Consider the following 20,966-nt stretch of genomic DNA (forward strand, 5'->3'; position numbering starts at 1 on the left):
CAATCACCTCCGCATTCTCCATTCTCAGTGCTCCAGACGAAGTCAAACATAAGCCAATACAGGTTCCAAATTAAATGCTATCACTTTCACACTCATACTAATGAAGCTGGAGGATAGGGGAACTGAACAAAATGCTCTTCCAAGTACGATATACATGAAATTACTGACATATTCCATACAAATGGCTTAACATAAAAGTCAGAGATGCTATGAAACCATTCTCCATGCAGAAATGGGGAAAATACCACGCATCATGCACTCCCTTACCTCAGTAACATAAGTGCTGGGTAAATCAGAGTGAGAATCCTCTTCCTGTTTCAGGCTGGCATCTGAAATCTCTTCCTCGGTTCTTACCATAACTCCATCCATCAGTTCACTACTACTCCTGCTGCTGAATTTGGAGGCATCATCCTCATTGTAGGCTGCCTGCTCCTCCTCACTTAGCTTGGACTGATGGATCTCAGCTGGGAAAGTATTTGTTTCTAGGGAATCAGGAGGATCTGTCAGGTCAGCTGACTGAATGTCTGAATCGACGGTAAGTTCTGCCTGGGTGACAGAGGAGGAGATATCTTCAGCAGCCACGGTGCGGATTATGACACTCGGCGTGTGGCACTGCACTGTGACGTTGTCACTTGTATTTAACAAGTGCTCTGGCTGCAAGCAGCATTTGCAAAAAAGAGACACAAAAACCATCAGAGACTTTCCTTCAAGGATCTTCAAATCATTCAGCAAATAAAAGCAAAAGGATTCAAAGAACTCATTAATTTAGAGTTTTACATAGATAGTATGTCAGCCCAGATCATCTGCTGACCTTTCCTGGCCTTAAATGAAGAATTCATAGACGGAATTTTGTGTCAACTGTCACACAATTCACAATATGTAACACAAACCAGAGGCAGCTGTTCAGGCAGATTTGAAAGATCAGGGTTTTTTTCCCCTGAATTATGCATCACTTTTGTTATTCAATCTCCATTTTTCTTCCCCTTCCCTCCCTCTATACAGGATTACCTGTCACTACACCACCAGTTCTGTCAACACCAATATTCCTTTGAGTCACGGTGTTTCCGTGGGATGAGCCACTAGATGGAGACACCGTGCTCAGCCACAGTAGGGACGAAGATGCTTACTAAGCTGTTTTCACCCAACTTGAAGTTGTTTTTTAACAAACAGTGCAGACAACTAAATTCTCACTCAGTATTTTAAGCAAAGTAATGCTGTTATGACTTAAGAACTGATTTACAAATTTAACATGCACATAAAGTGGCCTGCATTATTATCCTCCCCATTGCTCAAACTCCAGTCTTTTCACCGCTGAAAATACATACGGATAAGGCATGGACTATGATCTGTTCTGGGGAGGCTGGAGCAGCAGCAGCAGCTGTTAAGGTCATGGTAGGACTTGTCGTCAGCGTTAAGGGAAGGCCTTGGCTTGAGCTTGTCTGTAGTAAGTATGTACCTGGTGTCCCAGTCGGCTGGAGATGGAAAGACTGTGAAAGACAACACAAGTTTAACAGGCAAACACACCACCTTCCTGCACCACACTCAGCCCTCAGAGCACGGTTATTTACATGAACTAGTCTAACTGTAACTCCCCCGGACAACAAACCAACCACAAAATCCAATCCCTATGGCACTAATTGCTGTACTGACCTCCGTTAGGAGAAACTCCAGCCTCAGGCTCCCGAGACCAGTATTAAGGCTGAGTGTTGCACAGGACTGTATTATGCTGTACAAGAGCAGCTGAGAACGTTGGGATGAAAGAGAAACTGTGCTTCAAATTACAGTACAGTGGAACTGAGAGAATCTGCACTTGCTGGGAGCTTCCTCTGGCCCCGTTATGTCAGATTTCAATAAAAAAACAAGTACAAAGTAAACCTTCATAGCATTAAGGCAAGACCACCAATGGTATCCGGGGGTGTGTTAAGAGCGTGGCCAGCGGGTCAAAGGAAGTTACCCTCAGCCTCTACTCTACGCTGGTGAGGCCTCACCTGGAGTAGTGTGTCCAGTTCTGGGCTCCTCAGCTCAGAAAGGACAAGAAACTACTGGAAAGAGTCCAGCGCAGGGCCACTAAGATCATGAAGGGCCTGGAGCACCTTCCATATGAGGAAAGGCTGAGAGAGCTGTGTCTGTTTAGCTTGGAGAGGAGGAGGCTGAGGGTGATCTTATCAATGCTTATCAATATCTAAAGGGTGGGTGTCAGGAGGATGGGGCCAGGCTCTTCTCAGTGGTGTCCAGTGACAGGACTAGGGGCAATGGCCATAAACTGGAAAACAGAAGGTTCAGCCTGACCTTGAGGAAACACTCTGAGGTGTCATCTGTGAGGGTGACAGAGCGTGGAACAGGCTGCCCAGAGAGGTGGGGGAGTCTCCTTCTCTGGAGACTTTCCAAAGCTGCCTGGACTTGTTCCTGTGGGATCTACTCTAGGTGATCCTGCTCTGGCAGGGGGGTTGGACTGGATGATCTCTAGTGGTCCCTTTTGATCCCTGCCACTCTGTGAATCTGTAATTCACATTTTACTCCACAGCCCTAATGAATTACACCCTTAAAATATACTTTTGTGTATTTGAACTTTTGGAAAAAAAAAAACCAAAACAAAAACCTTGAACTTTTTAAAGTTTCAGCTCTCTTAACTCCTCTTTCTGCTTGAGAAATTTTTTTTTTTGAGAAATTCACAGTTCCACAGCCTAGGAAGTATAGTGTATTTAAAAGAAAAAGCACAGTAACAAATATCTGTTCTCTGTTACTTACTGGAAGAATCTCAAAGGTCTGCAGTGTTCCGCTGTTCAGTGTTATTGTCTCAGAGTCAACAGTAGCAGCAGGGGAATCGGTTGAGGCTGCAAAAGGAAGAAAAAACTGAAAAAGAAAGTATGTAAACCAAAATGCTTCAGCCCTGCAGAGAGCATAACACACTGTAATTGCTACACAGCAGGGTACTATTAATTCCAGTAATAAGAAAAAGAAAACTGGCTGCAATCCTAATGACAAGGTTCTCTAATTGGTACCCAAGATACAATGCTATCTAAAGAGGGCAATCTACAATCCCAAAGAGCAAAAAAAAAAGAAAGTATGGCTTTAGTGCCAGGGATAAAGAGCAGACAAATATCTGACACGATCTAATTACTTTTTGTCATGAGATTTGAAGAGGTTCTGGTGTAACAATATCCTTTGGATCATGTATTACTTGCTTTAAACTGGTATCAGGCTTAATATTGCCGTGTTTCCCACAGACCCTTTGTGGTTTTTGTATTTTTAAACTTTTCTGCCCTCCACTGAGGAAACATCAGATGGTCCCCAAGATATTTGCCTCCCCTGTGTGTGATGATTGCAGTGTGTAAAAGCTGTAAGTATTCTTACTACAAGCATGTAATTATTTATGCAATTATCTCCATTAATTCCAGAAGTCATTAAGAGAAGCACTGAAAACAGTTTACGTATCAGGCATTTCAAGATCACCAGGTCCAAACAGCTTGCACCCAAAGCTTTCAAAGACATAAAAAACCCTATTTAGAACCATAATTAAGATTTTTACTTATTCTTAAAATAAGAGAGTTCCAGGATGCTGGAGGCAAATGAATACTTTGCCTGGGATTATCCACTCCATAAATACTGAAAGAGCAGAAGACCTACATTGACGACAGCAGTGCTCCAAGCACTAGCAACCTGGCCATCTCAGACTCTGTGGCTTCAAAGTATAATTATTTTGCTCTCTTAAGACACCAATTTCTGATTTTGAAGCTTTTATTGTTGTAGTGGCATGGTCAAGGTTTCCTACTGCAGATATCCTGGCATCTAGGAGCAGACAGCTGTAAAGTGTGGGCTGTCTATTACCTAGACAGTTAAGTTCATAAAGCTTACAGGAATTACCCCTTGAAACCATAAGCCTTCTATCAAGTGCAGCTGAAATTGGCTAACAGGTTCAGCTCTCACGGGATTGGGAAAGACACAATACAAAGTTCACTTCAATCACACAAACGTAAATTCTTCAAGAAAGCAGACTAAAATGAGGAAAAAGGCTTGTTAGACAGACAGGGACAACTGACATCACGAAGTAACTGTTCAGGATTATGTTCAGAAAGGACTAACAAAATTCACAAATGACAAACACTGCAAAACAGCAGACAATGGAGATAACAGGGTGGTGAGGCACTGGGACAGGTTGCCCAGAGAAGCTGTGGATGCCCCATCCCTGGAAGTGTTCAAGGCCAGGCTGGATGAGGCTTGGAGCAACCTGGTCTAGTGGAAGGTGTCCCTGCCCATGGCAGGGGGGTTGGAACTGGATGGTCTTTAAGGTCCCTTCCAACCCAAACCATTCTGTGATTCTGTGATATGGGGTGATTCGATTGGAGTGACAGTCGTTGCTTAATAAGATTAGTAACAAAACCAAGTAATAATCACTACAATCGAAGTAGACCTGGTAATAATTGTTTGATAATGAGCAAAGTTCATCCTTCAGAGGATGGGAAGCACCAACTTAAAAAAAATAAAAGTGGTTAAACAGATCATCAGCTCATCATCAGTGTGATTTGGCAACTAATGCTTTCCAGAGTGTTTGTGCCCAGAAATAATGGCATAATACAGAGCAGGACTAGAAAAAAAACCATTATATACCTTCCAGTTTAGTGTCCTTCATCAGAACTTAGCCCCAGCAGTGTGTATGTTTTGTAAAAGGCGATCTTGGCCATGATGTTCATTGCCCTGGACAAGACCCACCAGAAGAAACTTAAGGAATAAACGTATGTACCGCATCTCCATTATCAGCCTTTACAAAGGCCTTACATGGCAAGCTCTTGTGTGCATGCACAGACAGACATTCACAACCCCTATGTGCAGGCACTCCGACTGCAGCTTCTTGGTACTACTGTCACAGTGACACCTACGTTTGCCTAAGGAAGTTAGAAATGGGCAGATACAATGCAGGAATCCTTAGTCTTAAGTTACGGCAAGAGCAAAGCACAACTACTAAAATCCATTAAGATGTGTCCCCTCTCTCCTTCACCATCGTAACGTAAGAAAACTTCAGGTTTCACTAGAGGACAGGGAGTTGTTCGTTTCAGCTACTTACAGACATGTGTAATCTGGACTGGAATCTGCAAAGCTGCCACGGGGCTTGGTGCGTTGCCTGCGTTCTCCTCTAAGCGAGCCACTCGAATCTGCACGTGCTGAACTCCCGAACCGGAATTAGCGTTGGGTAATCCACTTCCAGATTTGTTCTCCAAAAGCTGGTGCCCTGGATTGTTTTTTTGGTTCTCATGGAGTTGTTTAAGACCCTTTATCAGCACTGAGAGAAAGAATACTCATGCTAAAGCATGTTGGAGAAGCACACTGGAAATGCTGCATGTGAGATTTATCCAAGATGAAAAAAGTACCCAAAATCCTTCTGAATTTGGAACCTAAACAATTTAGAGATACATCAACTAAATATTTAGCACATACATAAAACACATTTAGAGTCAACTACTGAAACGAACCTGATTTTTTCAAGGAATGCAGACATTTTAGGACGCTTGGGAAAAAAATAGAAGAGCTCATAAAATGTTGGACCTCTCTAAAAACGTGTGGTTCATCCCCAAGCTACAATCCAGTGCCAGTGTCACTACTTGTGTAATGCTGCTATCAGAAATAAACCCTTCAATGATACAAAACATGGAAGCAGATTTGTTCAAGACTTTGACACAGAAGTGCCACTGGAAATAGGAAGCAAGAGACACATTGATCTCTCCATGCCTACACTGCAATTCTTTGTGTGTGAAGTGGCCCACTGCTCCAACAGAACTGCCTACCTTTCTTCCCTATGATCACTCTGGTCACACTGGGGGAGCAGTTGACTTACATAAGGTTACAAACGGTGAGGCTCTGCTTTTCTAGCACTCAATATGGGGAAATACTAAACATCTCCCACTCTTGACACCATGACATTTTGTCTAAAAAAAGTGGATCCTGTTGATGCAGTGGTGTATTTAAACTATCAATTATTTGATGCAACAACTGTCTATTAACACAATATTAACATATTACGGCTTACACCATATTAAGCATTACAGGGCTACCCTCTCAACTGCAGCCTCCAGGCATGACTAATATACAACTATGCTGACAAGCACAGCAAAAGTGTCCATTACATTACACCTTCCATTATGACACGACCAATCTGGTATTTTTTCCTCTCCCCAAGACAGAGAAAATGAGGACTGAAGGTCATGGAGACTGAAATATCCTTTGGCTCAGGCACCAGTTTCTCTGACTGAGAGCTATGAGAGCCATATTTGTGGAGCTTTATACACCTGATTCCTCCCCTTTCCTCCTCGCTGTGCAGCTAGTAGTAGATCCATGTTCTGTCTACAGCTAAGGTTCAGCACCTCACACAGATTACTTTTTACCATCTTAAAGGTAACAGCTCTAACCGAGGTGATACTGTCAGGCTGCAGATACATATCCCTCTTCTACCTGAAGAGGTCACTGCCCTCCACACCAACGACCATCACCACCTGCGATCTGCCAGCTGAGCTGCTTATATACCCGCTCTCACTTTAACCAAAGCGAGGGGCAAAACCTACTCTTCAACTGCGTCCACCAGCTTGGCTTGTTTCAACTGAAACACTCAGGGATTGCTTGTAGAAGCAATTCAGTCAGCAGATCCGAGGGGACAGTAACTTCCAAGGAAAGATCAACTGCCCCTTTGGCCAGCAATGCTGCAAGTAGGCAACAAAGTGCAGCCTTATTCCTTTGACATTTGTGAAAGGAGCTTTCAGAAGAGAAGTGTGCAAGTAGTACATTACCAGGGAATGAAACATCTTTGTGGTTTGCAATCTGTCTTTTAATGGTCCACCATTTACTCCGAAGCCACTGTGGTGAGCGGACACTACTCCATCCTTCAGCTAGTAAATCCCAATTGATGTCATTTTCATCAGAAACTTCAAGTTCCGCTATCCTGGCAGGATACAGAAAATATTTACCTGTTAGAAACTACCCTCCAGACTGGAAGGGGTGTTGCAGATCTCCGGTCTTGTCACACGTAACAGCAGCAAAATGGCATGCTAGTGAATAGTCCACCAGAGCTCATGAATCGACACAGGCTTCCGAGGCTCCACGCTGCCAGAGGTCAAGCAGAATCATAAACAACAGAAGATGGACTAGACCTGTTAGGTGATCCAGTCCATCTCCTTGCCATGCAGGATTACCCTCCTTATTTACATACACATTAGGGCTCTGATCAGATTATTGTGAAGCATTCCAAATGATGGTACTTGCATCTTTTCTCTTTGGAAAACCATTCCCCCAACACATCTCCAAGGCAGGAAATACTGAGATCCACTCAGAACTTTTACTTAATTAATTTCATGTTATGATATTTACTTCTGTTTCCTCCTAAGTAACACGCATCTGTCCTTAACACAGGACTTAACATAGACTTTTGCCTCCTCTCAGATGCTTCTTAGCCAAAGCAGATGAAGTTAACTACAGTATTAAACAGTTCCTCATAAATCAATCCCATCAGGCTCTCCAGGTTAAGGGCCAGTCTTCACGTAATTTTGGCAGATGTTATGCACATACTGGATTGTACCCAAAACTCTCTCAATACTACACATATCTCTGAATTGCCTCCAGCTCTTCTGTACCTGAAGCATATGAAAGAGAGGTCAACAGTGAGAGGCAAAAGATTTCTGTGAGAGTTAGGAATTAAGTTCTCTTCACAAAGCACTGAATCCTCTTGCTAGCTAAAAAACCTTGCACCCCACCCCCAAAAAACCCCAATGAGTGAAAAAAGAAAAAAGCTATCCTAAACACCCAAACCACCGTGTTGGATGAGTTAAGGATATCTGGACAGTCCAAAACAGATACCATGGCACAGAAATATTAAGAATTATAACCAGACAACCAGCATATTCAGAAATATGGAATTGGGTTCCTCATTCTGAGTTCAAGTCAAACAGCCTCAGTAAATTAGTAAATACTGCTCTGTAAATAATGCTTAGATTCCCTGTATGTCTTGGCTTTTTATTCCCACCCAGAACTATCAACCCATAAAAATCCACTGGCTAACAAGCCTGAGTTAAAGGCATTCAAAATGGGAGGAGGACTGGAGAGAGCAAAAGATTTCCAAAGTTACTACCAGGTTGCCAGTTCAAATGTAGCCAAAGATGCGGATATCCAATCAGTGTTTGGTGGCCTACATGAAATTAATTTGCAGTCTCGGTTTAGTTCCTTGTAGACAAGATGTCCACATCACAGAAACCACCACCACACGTGACCCTTGTTGGTCATCTCAGCAGAGAGGCCAAGGACTGAAGGGGCAGGGAGACTGTACTACCCTCCAGTTAAGGGTTAAAGCGCATTGGTGGGGCAACGTGTGGGAAGCTTGCACGGTCGCTGCCTGTGCTGTACCTGTTCTGTGGAATAAAGAAGACTTCAGTCTCCAGGGTTTTCAATCTGACACCTTTCACGAACACTAACATTCACTAAAAAAACAAAGAACAAAAAATATGTTCAATAATAAATCTCTGGGAACTGTAAACACAGCAGTGATTTTTGGAGGGTTCTAGAGTTTTTAGTGTCTAAGAAACCAGCAAAAGGGACCCCAAGGGAATCCTGCTAGTGTCACGTATTACAAATCTTTAAAAGTAACAAAAGTGACAAACCTCAAGATCAGATTTATTTCATCTTCCTTGGTCCACTCAGTGCCCCCACTTTGTTTCCAGTTGAGATAGTTGAGCCATTTAGAGCGGCATTGCTTTTCAGAGCGTGTCCCGACCCGTTCTGCTACGGCAGCCCACGATACACCTTGTGTGACAATGTCACCTGGTTCTGTGCTTGTCAGCTCATGCACTACTTCTGCCAGCCTTTTTTCTTCTTTCTCCGTCCACTTTCCTGAAAGAGAGAAAAGCCCTCCAACTTCACCAACAGCAGATGCCCTCTGTGCTGTTCCGTAACGTGTCACCAGACATTTATCTTCACTGCCCAGCACTATTCCAGATGCAAATACTGACTTGCGAGGAAGAGATAAATGGTTAGTATGAATAGTTATATTCTATCCATTCGATGAACTAATGTTAAAAGAGTTAACAAAAAGCGTTCAAGGCCAGGCTGGATGAGGCTTGGAGCAACCTGGTCTAGTGGAAGGTGTCCCTGCCCATGGCAGGGGGTTGGACTAGGTCATCCTTAAGGTCCCTTCCAACCCAAACCATTCTGTGTTTTTAAATGAGTAATTTCATCGTTTTGCTGCCAAGTCCTCTCCTCTCCTCTCCCCGCTCCTTCTCTCCCACATGAATGAAGCCATAAAGAACTTACCAAAATACTAACCAAGCCAAACTGGTCCAAGCTACCTGAATTGTACTAGTTGAAGTAAATTAACTGTGCAGTCATTTAGTAGACAGCAATTACATGAGGTCTGATCAAATTTTCCTTCTGTTTGAATATATACGCTACAAAGCAAACAATACTTCACTTTCTAGAGTGCATCTGTCTCTGAACTGACACCAAATACAGTGCGTGTTTATAAACACAAGGGAAAGTACCTTTTAATCCCTCTCAATAAAATAAGCTCCAGAGGCATAAAAGTAGGATGGATATAATGGACTGCTAAACTGAATGTTCTCATACTTAAGAAGCAAAACTGGAGAAACCTACACCAAATAAGGCCTAAAATGTCCCTGGATTTCACATTGTTAAATTCTTGGGCTCAGAGCTGCACATCTCTGAAAACACCACTGACAAAGGCAAAGGTGACAGAGTTTTAACTAGAATATCCATTACTGGCACCAGTGTTTACCTCACCTGTGTTGCAGGTATCCTTCATCAATCTGCATCGATCTTTTACTGAGGAAGCACTTCTCCCCAGCGCAGCTCCTATTGTGGCCCAATCGTTACCATGCTTTATTCTCAGCCTAAATACAAACATGCTCGTTAGCACTACATCCAGTTAACAGATTAGCAAAGTTTCAAATTCGCTCCAACAAAACCAGGATAAATGTGCAGTTTACAGGCTTAAAGACAGAATGGGGAGTCACTTTGATGCTACAACGTTAACATATTTCCTATCATCACTGCTGATTTTAGTATGTGTTTCTAGAAGCCTTTTAGGCCAGCTAAGCCACAGGATACTCACTTCTAAAATATTTAATGTCTAACTGTGTTACAGGAATGCTGTGATGCTTAATTACTGTGTTAAATACCACATGAATGTTTAGATAAACAGCCAACATCCACTCTACAGAGGTTCCTCAAGGATTTTCAGGTGGTATGGAGATCTCTTGAGAATTGTAAATAATGTCGAATGGAAACCCAGGCATCCTACAACTTAAATGAGGCAAAACACTGCAAAATCATGTTTGTAATTTTAACTATCATTTTCCTCCCACACACGACGACAGGCTGCTTAACATGCTGAGCCATGACTCCTTTTGACACATCTGGAACCACAAGCACCTTGTGAAAGACCCAAACCACCTAAATTGATCCAAACATATCCATCAGCACAATGAAATATACTCCCCTTCCTTACTTCAGTTCAGCCTGTTGTTTATCAAATTACACAACCCTGGAAAGCTGCAGGAGCAGATAAAGTCTGCAGCCCCTCCTCCTTGATCTATCAGGTTCACAGTCAAGATCAAAAAGCCTTACTGACAATTTATGTATCTCCCCAATACTTCATAGGGGAGGTCCTACCCTGGACCTGCCATTTTCTTTAGGAATAGCCATTGCTCAGGTTTCCTAAACAAAGGGAATTTCTGTTTTTCAGAAACGTAACTGCAAACATTGACTGTGCTTGTAAAAACTGGAAACATCACTAGTTTCAACAGAAGGGTTGCTTTAGAACTTTGTTGCATACTGCGTACGTCCTGAATACACATATAAAGCAATATATAAATAATAAAGATGATACATAGTAAATAATATAATAAATAATATATATATTAAAAAATAATCCAAATGCAGTTGCATTTCTCTTCAGATTAATTCAGTGACTACTACTTTCTGACAGAGGTGGAGCAGTCTAATTTACTCGTAACTTTTGATTGATTTCACGTCACAAAACCTGTAAAAACTACCCAAGTTACTAAATATAAAACAAGGTAGTATGATCTTGTTAGCAAAAAAGACTTACTCTTTGAGCTTTTCAATTTCCTCAGGAGTATACCTAAGCAACAGGTAAATAAAAAGGCATCATTTTAAACAGAAAACATACAGCATAAATATTTTTCCTTTAGTAACCACATAGTACACATCTAGTTACAAGAGAGAAAGGAATTTCAGTTCTAAGAAACAATCTGACTAAAAGCTTTGAAAGAACATGAAGAACAAATGCAATTTTCCACATTGGTGCGTTTCTAAGGTTATGTGGTCTAACATTCCTCTTGCTTGCCACCAAAACTCCTCATTCTCAGTGATCTTACTACTAAGAAGAGAATTCAAATTTTGTGTATTAGTCTCTCAATAAATAGCTATTTTTAACTTCCTGTCTCAGTTCACACTCGCCGTAAGGCTGACTTGCCATTAAAAAAATCAGCATTGAGATTGCATTTTTAATTTTCAACTACCTTTGAAAACTAAAATCTAACAACTTTGTCAGCACTTCTGGATGGCATCGCACCCACTGCTTCACAGATGGGCAAACCATGGCACAGGGATGAAGCTCAACTAGCTCAAGGTCACAATCATAGAAACCACAACTCAGCAGATCTGCGCTTGTATCCAAGTCTTACAACCGTATCTGAATGCTCTCTGCACCTCTGTTTGGTTTTGGTGTTTTGGTCTCTCTTTTCTTGTTTGTTTTTGCTTTGGTTCTTTTCCCCCCCCCCCCTAAAGTCCTGGATACCATCAGTTTAACACAACTATTGTCAAAGCTGAACTACCAGAATTCAGCAGAGGTCACTTATGATTAGAAAGAAGTAGATGTGTTTGTCCAAAATCTTCTGTCTCACATACAACATGTTAAACATTAAATACATGACCCTACTCATACCAATAAAACCATGCAGCATTAGAGGTTTTCATACTTTCCAACGTGGTTTCTGTCATCATACATACGAAGAACTCTTCTATAGACAGCAAAGAGAGGCCGATTCAGACCCCAAGCTATTGTCCTGTAGAAATCTTTCCTTTCATCTTTTGACATTTCAAATATAATTTCAGTGGCATCTTTTATTCCACGGGCCTAAAAGAAAGCATTTAAAAAACATACACAAAACACCTTAGATAAAGTCTCCTAGAAATCAAGAAGTAGAATGCTTAAGAACTGAAGCCTAGCCTACTATTATGCAACTTTTTATGTATTTCAAATACTACAGTCCAAAAGTTAAAGGGAATATTTATGAACTAGCTACCTCAAATACAAACCCTTGAACACTAGGGTCTTTTTACACTGATGTCCAGGCAGACATTGAAGCTTTAACTTCCATCTACATTTAAAAAAAAAATCTGCCCAATGTATATTTTAACATCAAAACTGAAGGGTCATTTAGAACATCATGGGGAATATAGCCTGGTGGAATTCTGCTGGGGTTATACACTGCAAGGTTGTTAGAAAGCACCATATCAATTTATGACATAATTTTAGATATTCTTTATCTGAAAGCAATTTTTTTCAGTTCGACTACTCTTCCTGTTCTGATGGAAACTAAAAGCAAATTTGATAAAAAAAACACTGGAGTTAAGTATAAAACGAAAGCTTTAGTTTAAGTTCAGTTTAAACTAAAAATCACTGTATTTCAATTATTTGAAGGAGGACAAAAAAGCAGACAAATGAGAAAATAATGAATCAAATGAGCTATCAGTAAGCCAAAAAGTTATTTAGCTATCTTAAAAAAGCTTCTGAAGATTTAAAAAATAACATTATGGATGAATGATCTTGTGGCAGAAATTCTAATACACGTGTGGGTAGGCACAGTTTCTACAACTAATACTGAGGGGTTTTTATACCAATGAAGACTATATTCGGAGTTTTTTTCGATTCCCAAACGAAGGACGGCGAACCTGTAATATCCAGGCTATGTAATCTCAGCTGTAATTGCTCAGCTCAAATCTTCTCAGCTGTAGGCCTAGCACCAGTATGACTTATGGGCAATTATCACTGTCAGCGTGTGAACTACATGCCTATTTTTACACCGAACCCTGACAACAATGTATTAAGGTGAAGAAAGCCGATACAGGCATCCTGTTAGTGTAGTAAACAAATACACATACGGCATCAAAGAAGTCTGGAAATTGTATTAAACACTTTGTAAGGAAAATTATCTCTATTCCTAGCGTATTTTTTTTCCTCTGTCTTCATCAAAGATTTCATGAGTCACGTATATTCAGAGGAAGAAATGAAACCACTTAAGCACCCTGACATGAAATTTAAAAATGGGTTATATTCAGTACACAAACTAAAAGCGATGTTACATTCAACAGTCTTAAGTCCTGTGTATGGATACAATTTTCTTATGTGTTTCAAAAGGGGAATGACCATTTCTGCTACGAACCGATTACAATCACTTATTGCACATTCTGGGAAGTACTGAAGAAAGCTGGTTTCCAGCAGGGGCTGCATCACCACGCCAACCAGCAGATAACACACTCTAACGCCTACCTTTAAATAACGCTCAATGTTACTCATCAAAATGTCAATCTCTTCCTTCGACCACATGCCTTGCTTCCACTTATGGCCTGAAAATAGAAATGACAAACCAATTACTGAAGCGAAAGTCAGCAAAACAACAACAAAAATACCATAAAAACATGAGCCTCATTATTGCAATTAACAAAGAAAAGTTGAGTAGTAATTTTAGCTACTTTAACGAGAATGAATTTTAAACAGATGTTACTTCAGAACTGATAAACAATCCTCAGTAACTGTCAATGTTTAAACAACGTGAGTCAAACCCCTCTTCAAAAACCTGGATTCCTCTATGTGCTGTCAAGTCACATTTTCAGTCTCTCTCTTCAGCCACAATTAGAAAATTCCTGTCTTAAAAATGACAACGGAAATTTCCATGCACTCAAACGATTCTAGATGCTGGGACTTAGACTGTTACTCACAATATGACTTGAGGAGTTGGCAACAACGTGGGGATCTCTTATATGCCTTATCACTTCCCAACATGTGAGTAGTGATACCTACTGCGAGTGGTTTTCACACAGGCAAATGCCTGAGGAAAAAGTCTGTTCTTACACGCTGGTTGCTCTCTGTTTTTTGCAATAGGAATAATGTCCAGTGGTCACAGTCAAGGTAAAAACTCATGGTGAGTGTTTTATTTCCCAAATAAATGTGGCAAACCAATAGAAATGAACATTATGTTTTGCCTCTGCCCATGCCTTCACTAACTATAATGCCAGCTGGGCTTTAAAAGCGAACCCAATCAACTTTACTCAGAGAGAAAATTTCAAACCTGAGGTCTGTCAATAAACCATTAAAACATCCCTACCCTAAATTTATATATATATAGATTCCTCTTTCTTCCTCCTCATGTTCATACCATACTTAATATTAATGTTCACTTGTAATTAAGATTATGGTGGTGACCTAGTTTACGTACTGGTGTGTGCTGGCTACTTGCCCATCTCTGCTCGGAAAAATCAGGGTACTTCCTTCTCAGCCTGCTAATTACCCGAGCTGAGAGGCAGAACACACCAAAGAGACTGTTTACTCAAATCCAATTACAATGAAAAGTACAGGCATTACTACTAATTTCATTGGAACTGATGAGAGAAAACACTTCCGTTGTCCCTGATGGCTTCAATCTCTTCCAAAGCTACAGAAGAGACAAAACAATAATCTACTACCGTAGCTGTCATTCACACCTCTATCCAAGCATATGAACTGACTTAAAGGGACACTGCTACTCTTTACATGGAATAACCATTAATACCCAACTATTTCAGGAAAGGAAGTATATTTTGCACTTCATGTGTTTGCAAAGGTTATTATAACCTGCCCATGGGTGTTCAAAGAAAGCATTATCTGGTGGAGAGTGCTGTAAAATGATGAGCTCACACAACACAGGTCAAACTCCTAGCTACTGTAAAAGGAGATGTATACTGGGATTCCTCCACAGCTGTCTCTGTGAGAAAACATGGAGACCAAAAGAAAGGTTCAGCTAATATGGATTCTCAAACATTTTTCTCAGCATCTTTCATTGGAAATGTCTTCCTCAAATTATTAATCTCTTCATCAGAATCACCAGATTCAGTGTCCCGGTTCATCCACAACTGTAAATTGTACTATATGGTCATTTGATATGTCTTAAGACAGCTACAAATGCAGTAAGTTTCCAATGTATTTAACAAGACACACATCAAACACGAAGCCACCAAGTCACACGAAACCAGTCATTTCTCTCCCAAATCACCAGTATGTACTCGTCCAGTGACAGCTGACAACGTGCTGCTCCCAATAAAGTCCCTTACCAGTAGCTACTGAAAAGATTGTAGTCTCTGTACATCTTCTCACCCTAGAGCACAGCAACTGCAGCAACGTGATTTCTCACTGCTTCTACCAAGCTGCGTCAGCACTGTGACACAAAGGGATCTCTTTGCTATCCCACCTCTGCCCCAGCCCTTGCACCGAACACTGAGTAGCTCTGAAGCCCCATAAATCTCATAAATAAGAAGCACAGAAAAAACGTGAGGAAATTACTGGCTGTTAGAAGCAACTGTCAGTGCACACTTGGGATCTGAAGGTGAAATGGTTGCTGACAGAGTTGCTCAGTTCCCTTTCTGTGAATTATCCATATCCAATACCCAGGTTCTGTGTGCCTACCCACATTTTTTCACTGACTCAGCAGTATACTCAGCTCTCTGGAGTAGAGCTCACTGGGAAAGAGATCATTTGCTTCTGCGACAGAAAACCATTACTTTCTTCCCCTGAAGTTTTCTAACAAAAAAGGGGTTTGCGTGGAACTGACTGAAAGAGATTTTAATTTATTCTTTCCTCTGAAGAGGTAAGGTCAGGGTAAGAAAAATGAGAGAGACTGAGGAAATTGAGAGACCACAAATCTTCATTTCACCCCAAGTTGTTTCTCTAGGTTAAGAAAGGCACTTCCTCTGAGAAAACAAACAAACAAACAACCCCTCTGAAGTTCAGCAACTACTGCATGGTTGTGCAGGTATGTTTTGGAAGGGAGGAATGCCAATGGGGTGGCAGTTTAGGAGTAACGGTACTTCAGTATATTCTCATCTACATAACCCATGTTCTTCCTGAAGCAACTCCATTCCAGAAACTGTTCAACACGAATCACAACACAGTAGCCAGACTAATAAGTCCTACTCCCTGGAAGATGTATTAGCCTGAGCACAGACTCTATTTTCCTGGTGTACCTGGACATTTGGAAGAGCATACATTTCTATAGTGTGGGAGAATTGCATCTGAAATGCCCTACCTTTATTTGTTAGCGAATCTTTATCCTCTTTAGTTGTGAACCAGGCTTGACTAACAGCTGACACTTCTTCGTTGCCCATTGGGGAGATTTCATCCAGCTGTTCATTCTGAAGAATCTTGAAAAGACCCATATGAAACGCCCCAGTAAAACCTCAAGTTCTTTCTATCACCTTGCATTTAACATGGGGGCATAAGCTGAAGGAAAATGAAACCAGCACACCTAGTTGCCTTGCTGACTGCTCAGAAAGTGCCACGTTTTAGATACGGCATTAAAAGTACATTCACCTTTCTTAGAACACCCGAGTAAGATTTAGCACCCTAACGTATAGATGTTGTAAGAATTAATTAGATATCATCCTTCATTCTGTTTCATGAACAGTGAATAGGAAGAGCCTCGCTGGCTTTGGTGGAAAGAGGACTATGTCCAGCACCTCCAAGCTAGAACTTTTAAACATGGTGCATCCACGACGAGAACTGTGTGAGACTGTTAGGACTGGTGACAAAACAAAGCATATTTAGGCTTAATTTCTAATCCAAGAAGGAGAGAAATAACAGATAGATTTGTCTTCTATGTGAATCACCACAGAGCATGTAATTGTCAGCGGAGGGTCACATGTGTCACACAATGTATTGCTCTTTGGGCAGGAAGCTACACGACAAATAACCTTTCATATATAAAATGGTTTAACTGCACTTTTATAGAACAACATTTTCCAAACAGGATGCATGCTCAAATACGCTAGTTTCATACTAAAAATAACCTTATTCATTTAAGAAGCCCTTTCTGCTACTTTTTCCCCTTTTAATCTCAATTTAAATAAACATGTACATCAAGTAGGTCAACTCTGAAGTTTTACTGTACCTGAATCTGAGTAACAGTTCCTTCATTGATCTCATCTTCAGCTACCTCAGTCATAGCAGTCATGGTCACCTCAAAGCTCTGATCATTTTCTGAAACTTCAGAGTGGGTCAGTCAGTTGTATACCTTACTCCTGCAACATCTTGGATGCATGCTACAGGTTTTACAAATTATTACCTTTGCATGGAAAAATTTTAAAGAGGCCTTATTTGGTATTTATTTGTTAACACAGTAAAATCATCAAGAGGATTATCAACTGTTCCTCTTCATAAAATTTAAATATGGGGTTTGAAACCTTCAGTTTTACATTGAATATAACTAAGAACTAATGTGAAACGTATGAATAAAAGGTGTTATATTTGGTGCAAACATTTGGTACCGTATGAATGCTTCCTTTCCAGCCCTATCTTTGATATTTTCCAGTTACTAAAGGACAACATTCAAATCTTTCAGCTGCCTTCTTTTTCCCCAGTTTCCCTTCATCTTTGACAGGATAATGCCTTCACTTCTAAGGAGTCCCTGTTAAGTTCCAACAAACAAACAGCCACTCCAAGTATTATAAATTGGTATTTTAACTTGCTAGATCTGGTTTTGCCTCCTTTCAGGAGATTATATTGAACTATCTAATATTCAATCAACTTCCTTAGGACTAATTCAGTACTCAGTCTTCCTTTTGTACAACAATCTCTAGCTTAAAAAGACCACAGATCACAGTGTTAAAAAACACAGAAATACTAACCATACTGTTTGATCACTAAAAAAAACCTGACTGCTCTTTGCAGAAGTAGGACAGCATCTAGTTTGTTGTTCATTCACTTATCCTGCAACTTATTCAATGCACCTGTACCTGCAGTCCTCTATATGTAAGGTGGGTTTGTCAGTACTGAATAGGTAACAATTGCTGCAAAACCATCCAAGGCTCTGAGAAGTAAAGATGATACCTAAGTACATGAATGAAATTTACAAATGAAACATGTAAAATATTTTAATGTGATCTAAGGAGTCTACTTTTAACCTTCACCAAAAGAGGTGTCTGCTACAGGAGTACATAAAAGAACTTACTTGGAACTGCAACAACAGAAATGCAAGGAGTGGAATCATCAAGGCTTTGATCATCCTCTGATAAGCAAAGCCGCTTGTGTGGAGGTTCAGTGCTGTCTTCAGAGTCTACTTCATCAGTTTCTAAACAAAAACATACACAGGTTACTTGCGGTTAACAAAGTGAGGCTTTAGACCAAGTTTTAGTAACAAAGTGGACCAAAAAAAAAAATAGGAAGAAGCAAATGTGACAGGTTGGTTTGGTGCTTTATTACTGCCCAGGAACCTGGTGCAAGTTATGGGCCATAAGAGCACACATGCTTTCTTCAACGGACATCTTCTGTGAGATTTTCTCTGTAAATCCCATCCACAGTCTATTGCACACAAACCTCCTAAGTCTACATAAATTTGGGTACATGCTTGGTTCTAAAAACCCATTCCCAATGAAATAAATCAGAACAGCTCTATCATTTTTGGGCACATGACTGTGATTTTGCGATTTACACATAATTCGACACTTTATCCTTCTTTAAATTGGAACAGAATGTGTTGCAGGACAGTAAGCAGAATCCAAATAGCTCACAGAATGTGGGCGCAGAAAAGTATGATGGTTGGACTGATGGGGGGAAAAAAAAAATTTTAAAAAAAGCTATGCAATACAATTCTATACCATTTTGAGGGCAATGAAGTATAAGGTTCCCTTCAGTGTCCTGAGTCAAAGTCACAGAGTTCACGGTTTCTACTGTCACTGTGTCAGACTCTTCTTCAACTGTGCTCATACTCAAACCTGGAAGAGCAACACACAGGTTATTTTTCTGCAGTTACACTGCCACTGTGTCCATAACGCCACTTCCTTTATCTCCCACAACCCCATAAACTCCAGCAGTGAATGATGAATGCCTGTCTGTTCTTTCACATCAACAATTCCACGGTTTAAGACATTCACCTGCGTTTTCCTGCATACTTACACACAGCACAGGGTAGCATCAGACAGTTTCAAAGCTACTCTTCCAGTTAAAAATAACACCTGAACTTCCTACTCGGCAGCATTTGCAAACGACCTCTTTTTATTTTTAAACATAAACCTAAGCCATTACTTTTGCACATCTGGTATTTTTTGTCTCACTAGTATTTGTTCCACTGCTCATTTAATTGTTTTACTATTATATAACCCAAAGCTAGTCAGGACTGAGAAATATTTTTGTAGCGTCGTACTACTCATTCCTGCACTGTTTACCGATTGCTAAATTGCAAAGTTTAAGTCCCTTTCCATGTATATAAGTAACTGGTTTCAGTGGTAAAGAAGAAATACTAGCTTAATGACATAAGCAACAGAGAAATTGGGTGCAGGCAACCACCAGTACAAAAAATGACTCAGAAAATGTTATAATTGTTATCAAATGTTATAAGCAGTATACACCAGAGTCGGTGAGTGGGGCAATGCAAAATACTTCTGGTAATTTCCATCATTTCCACTATAAATGTATTATGAAGAAACTCAAAGCTTATAAGAATTTCAGTGTAAACTAGCACCAAATTTTAAATAAAACAAAACCCCACAAAAAGGTTCTAGTCCACCAAATACAAAGAACTGTAACTGTTTCTGCTGCAGAAGCTAAATGAAATCACACCTAAAATATCCAGAAGCTTTGCAATGATCCCAGTTCTGAGCACCTGGGTTTGGTGACTCTCTTTGGCAGAGCCTTGCAAGAAGAAAATACCATCTAGTTCTCCTTGAAGTGCTCCAACCCTTTTATGTGTTTTCTCCTATGACAGCAGCAAATGAAAATTACACGTAGATTTTACTTTGAAGCCAAAACGCTGTTATCCACAATTTCAACTTACGCTGTTAAAAATCATTAACTACCGCTTTAAAAAAACATCCCAATTACACCACAAAGTTCCCATGTACCAGACTGGATGTATGGGTATCCCTTACAGAAGTACAATTTACAACCTGGATTTTAAAACCCCCGAATAATGTTAAGGGTATTGCTTTAGCAGGAAATGACTTAATTTTTTATCAGAAAACATGTTCTTTGGTATCGAAGATTCTCAAGAGCACTGTTTTCTTGGAAGGATAAATCTACTGCCAGTCTTTCAATAAAATTACTTATCACCTCTCAAGCTTGATATAGATTTGGCACATCTTTAGGCACACGTAGTGACTGATTTCTAGAACAAAGTGATATAACCCTTCTGAACACATCAAAAACTTCGATACCGTTGACATTTTAAATCAGAGGGTTCTCAAATTTACTTTCCTGTCTACCATCAACAAGAGCTCCTTGCCACATGGAAGTGTAGGAGGCAATAACTTCCTAGGGATTCATCTGCTTCTGAGTTTTACCACCTCTGCCCCATCCTCTACTAGAAGTGATGCTTACTGCACGCTGATTTTTAACAGGCATCCTTAACTCTAGAACAGGAAGAAAGAAATCCAAGGTGCTGTACCTAAATTAGCAGACTGTAACTTGTTCAACTCAGTTTTGCGTATTTAACTTTCTGGGAGTGAACAAATTGGAAAATTCTGGAGGGGCAAAAGAAATGGACAGATTCTGTTTTTCATGTTCTTATGCACTTTCTGAGTAACTTTTACTACAGGGAATGCTGTGGAAAAAAATCCCAAAGCCACTCCAAATGCCATGGAAGATCCTTCTTTAATTATGCATGAACAGTAACAAAACCATTTATTTTTTTATAATCAACCTACAG

The 20,966-nt window shown here is 40.4% G+C and overlaps 1 protein-coding gene across 1 annotated transcript; it reads right to left on the reverse strand.

Moving 5' to 3' along the window:
- Positions 1-267: 267 nt before the first annotated feature.
- On the reverse strand, positions 268-20,548 carry DMTF1 (cyclin D binding myb-like transcription factor 1; the record flags this gene model as incomplete). Its single annotated transcript, XM_010159265.1, has 15 exons — positions 20,512-20,548; positions 18,922-19,038; positions 18,276-18,395; positions 17,217-17,311; positions 16,356-16,470; positions 13,568-13,644; positions 11,994-12,151; positions 11,102-11,134; positions 9,772-9,881; positions 8,637-8,865; positions 6,777-6,928; positions 5,063-5,278; positions 2,749-2,834; positions 1,326-1,487; positions 268-654 (listed from the first exon to the last, which is right to left on the reverse strand). Coding segments are annotated over exons 1-15 (2,094 nt in total), but the record flags the coding sequence as incomplete, so codon positions are not given.
- Positions 20,549-20,966: the final 418 nt, after the last annotated feature.

The sequence above is a fragment of the Eurypyga helias genome, unplaced genomic scaffold (assembly GCF_000690775.1).
Source record: "Eurypyga helias isolate BGI_N326 unplaced genomic scaffold, ASM69077v1 scaffold15549, whole genome shotgun sequence".
NCBI lineage: Eukaryota > Metazoa > Chordata > Aves > Eurypygiformes > Eurypygidae > Eurypyga > Eurypyga helias.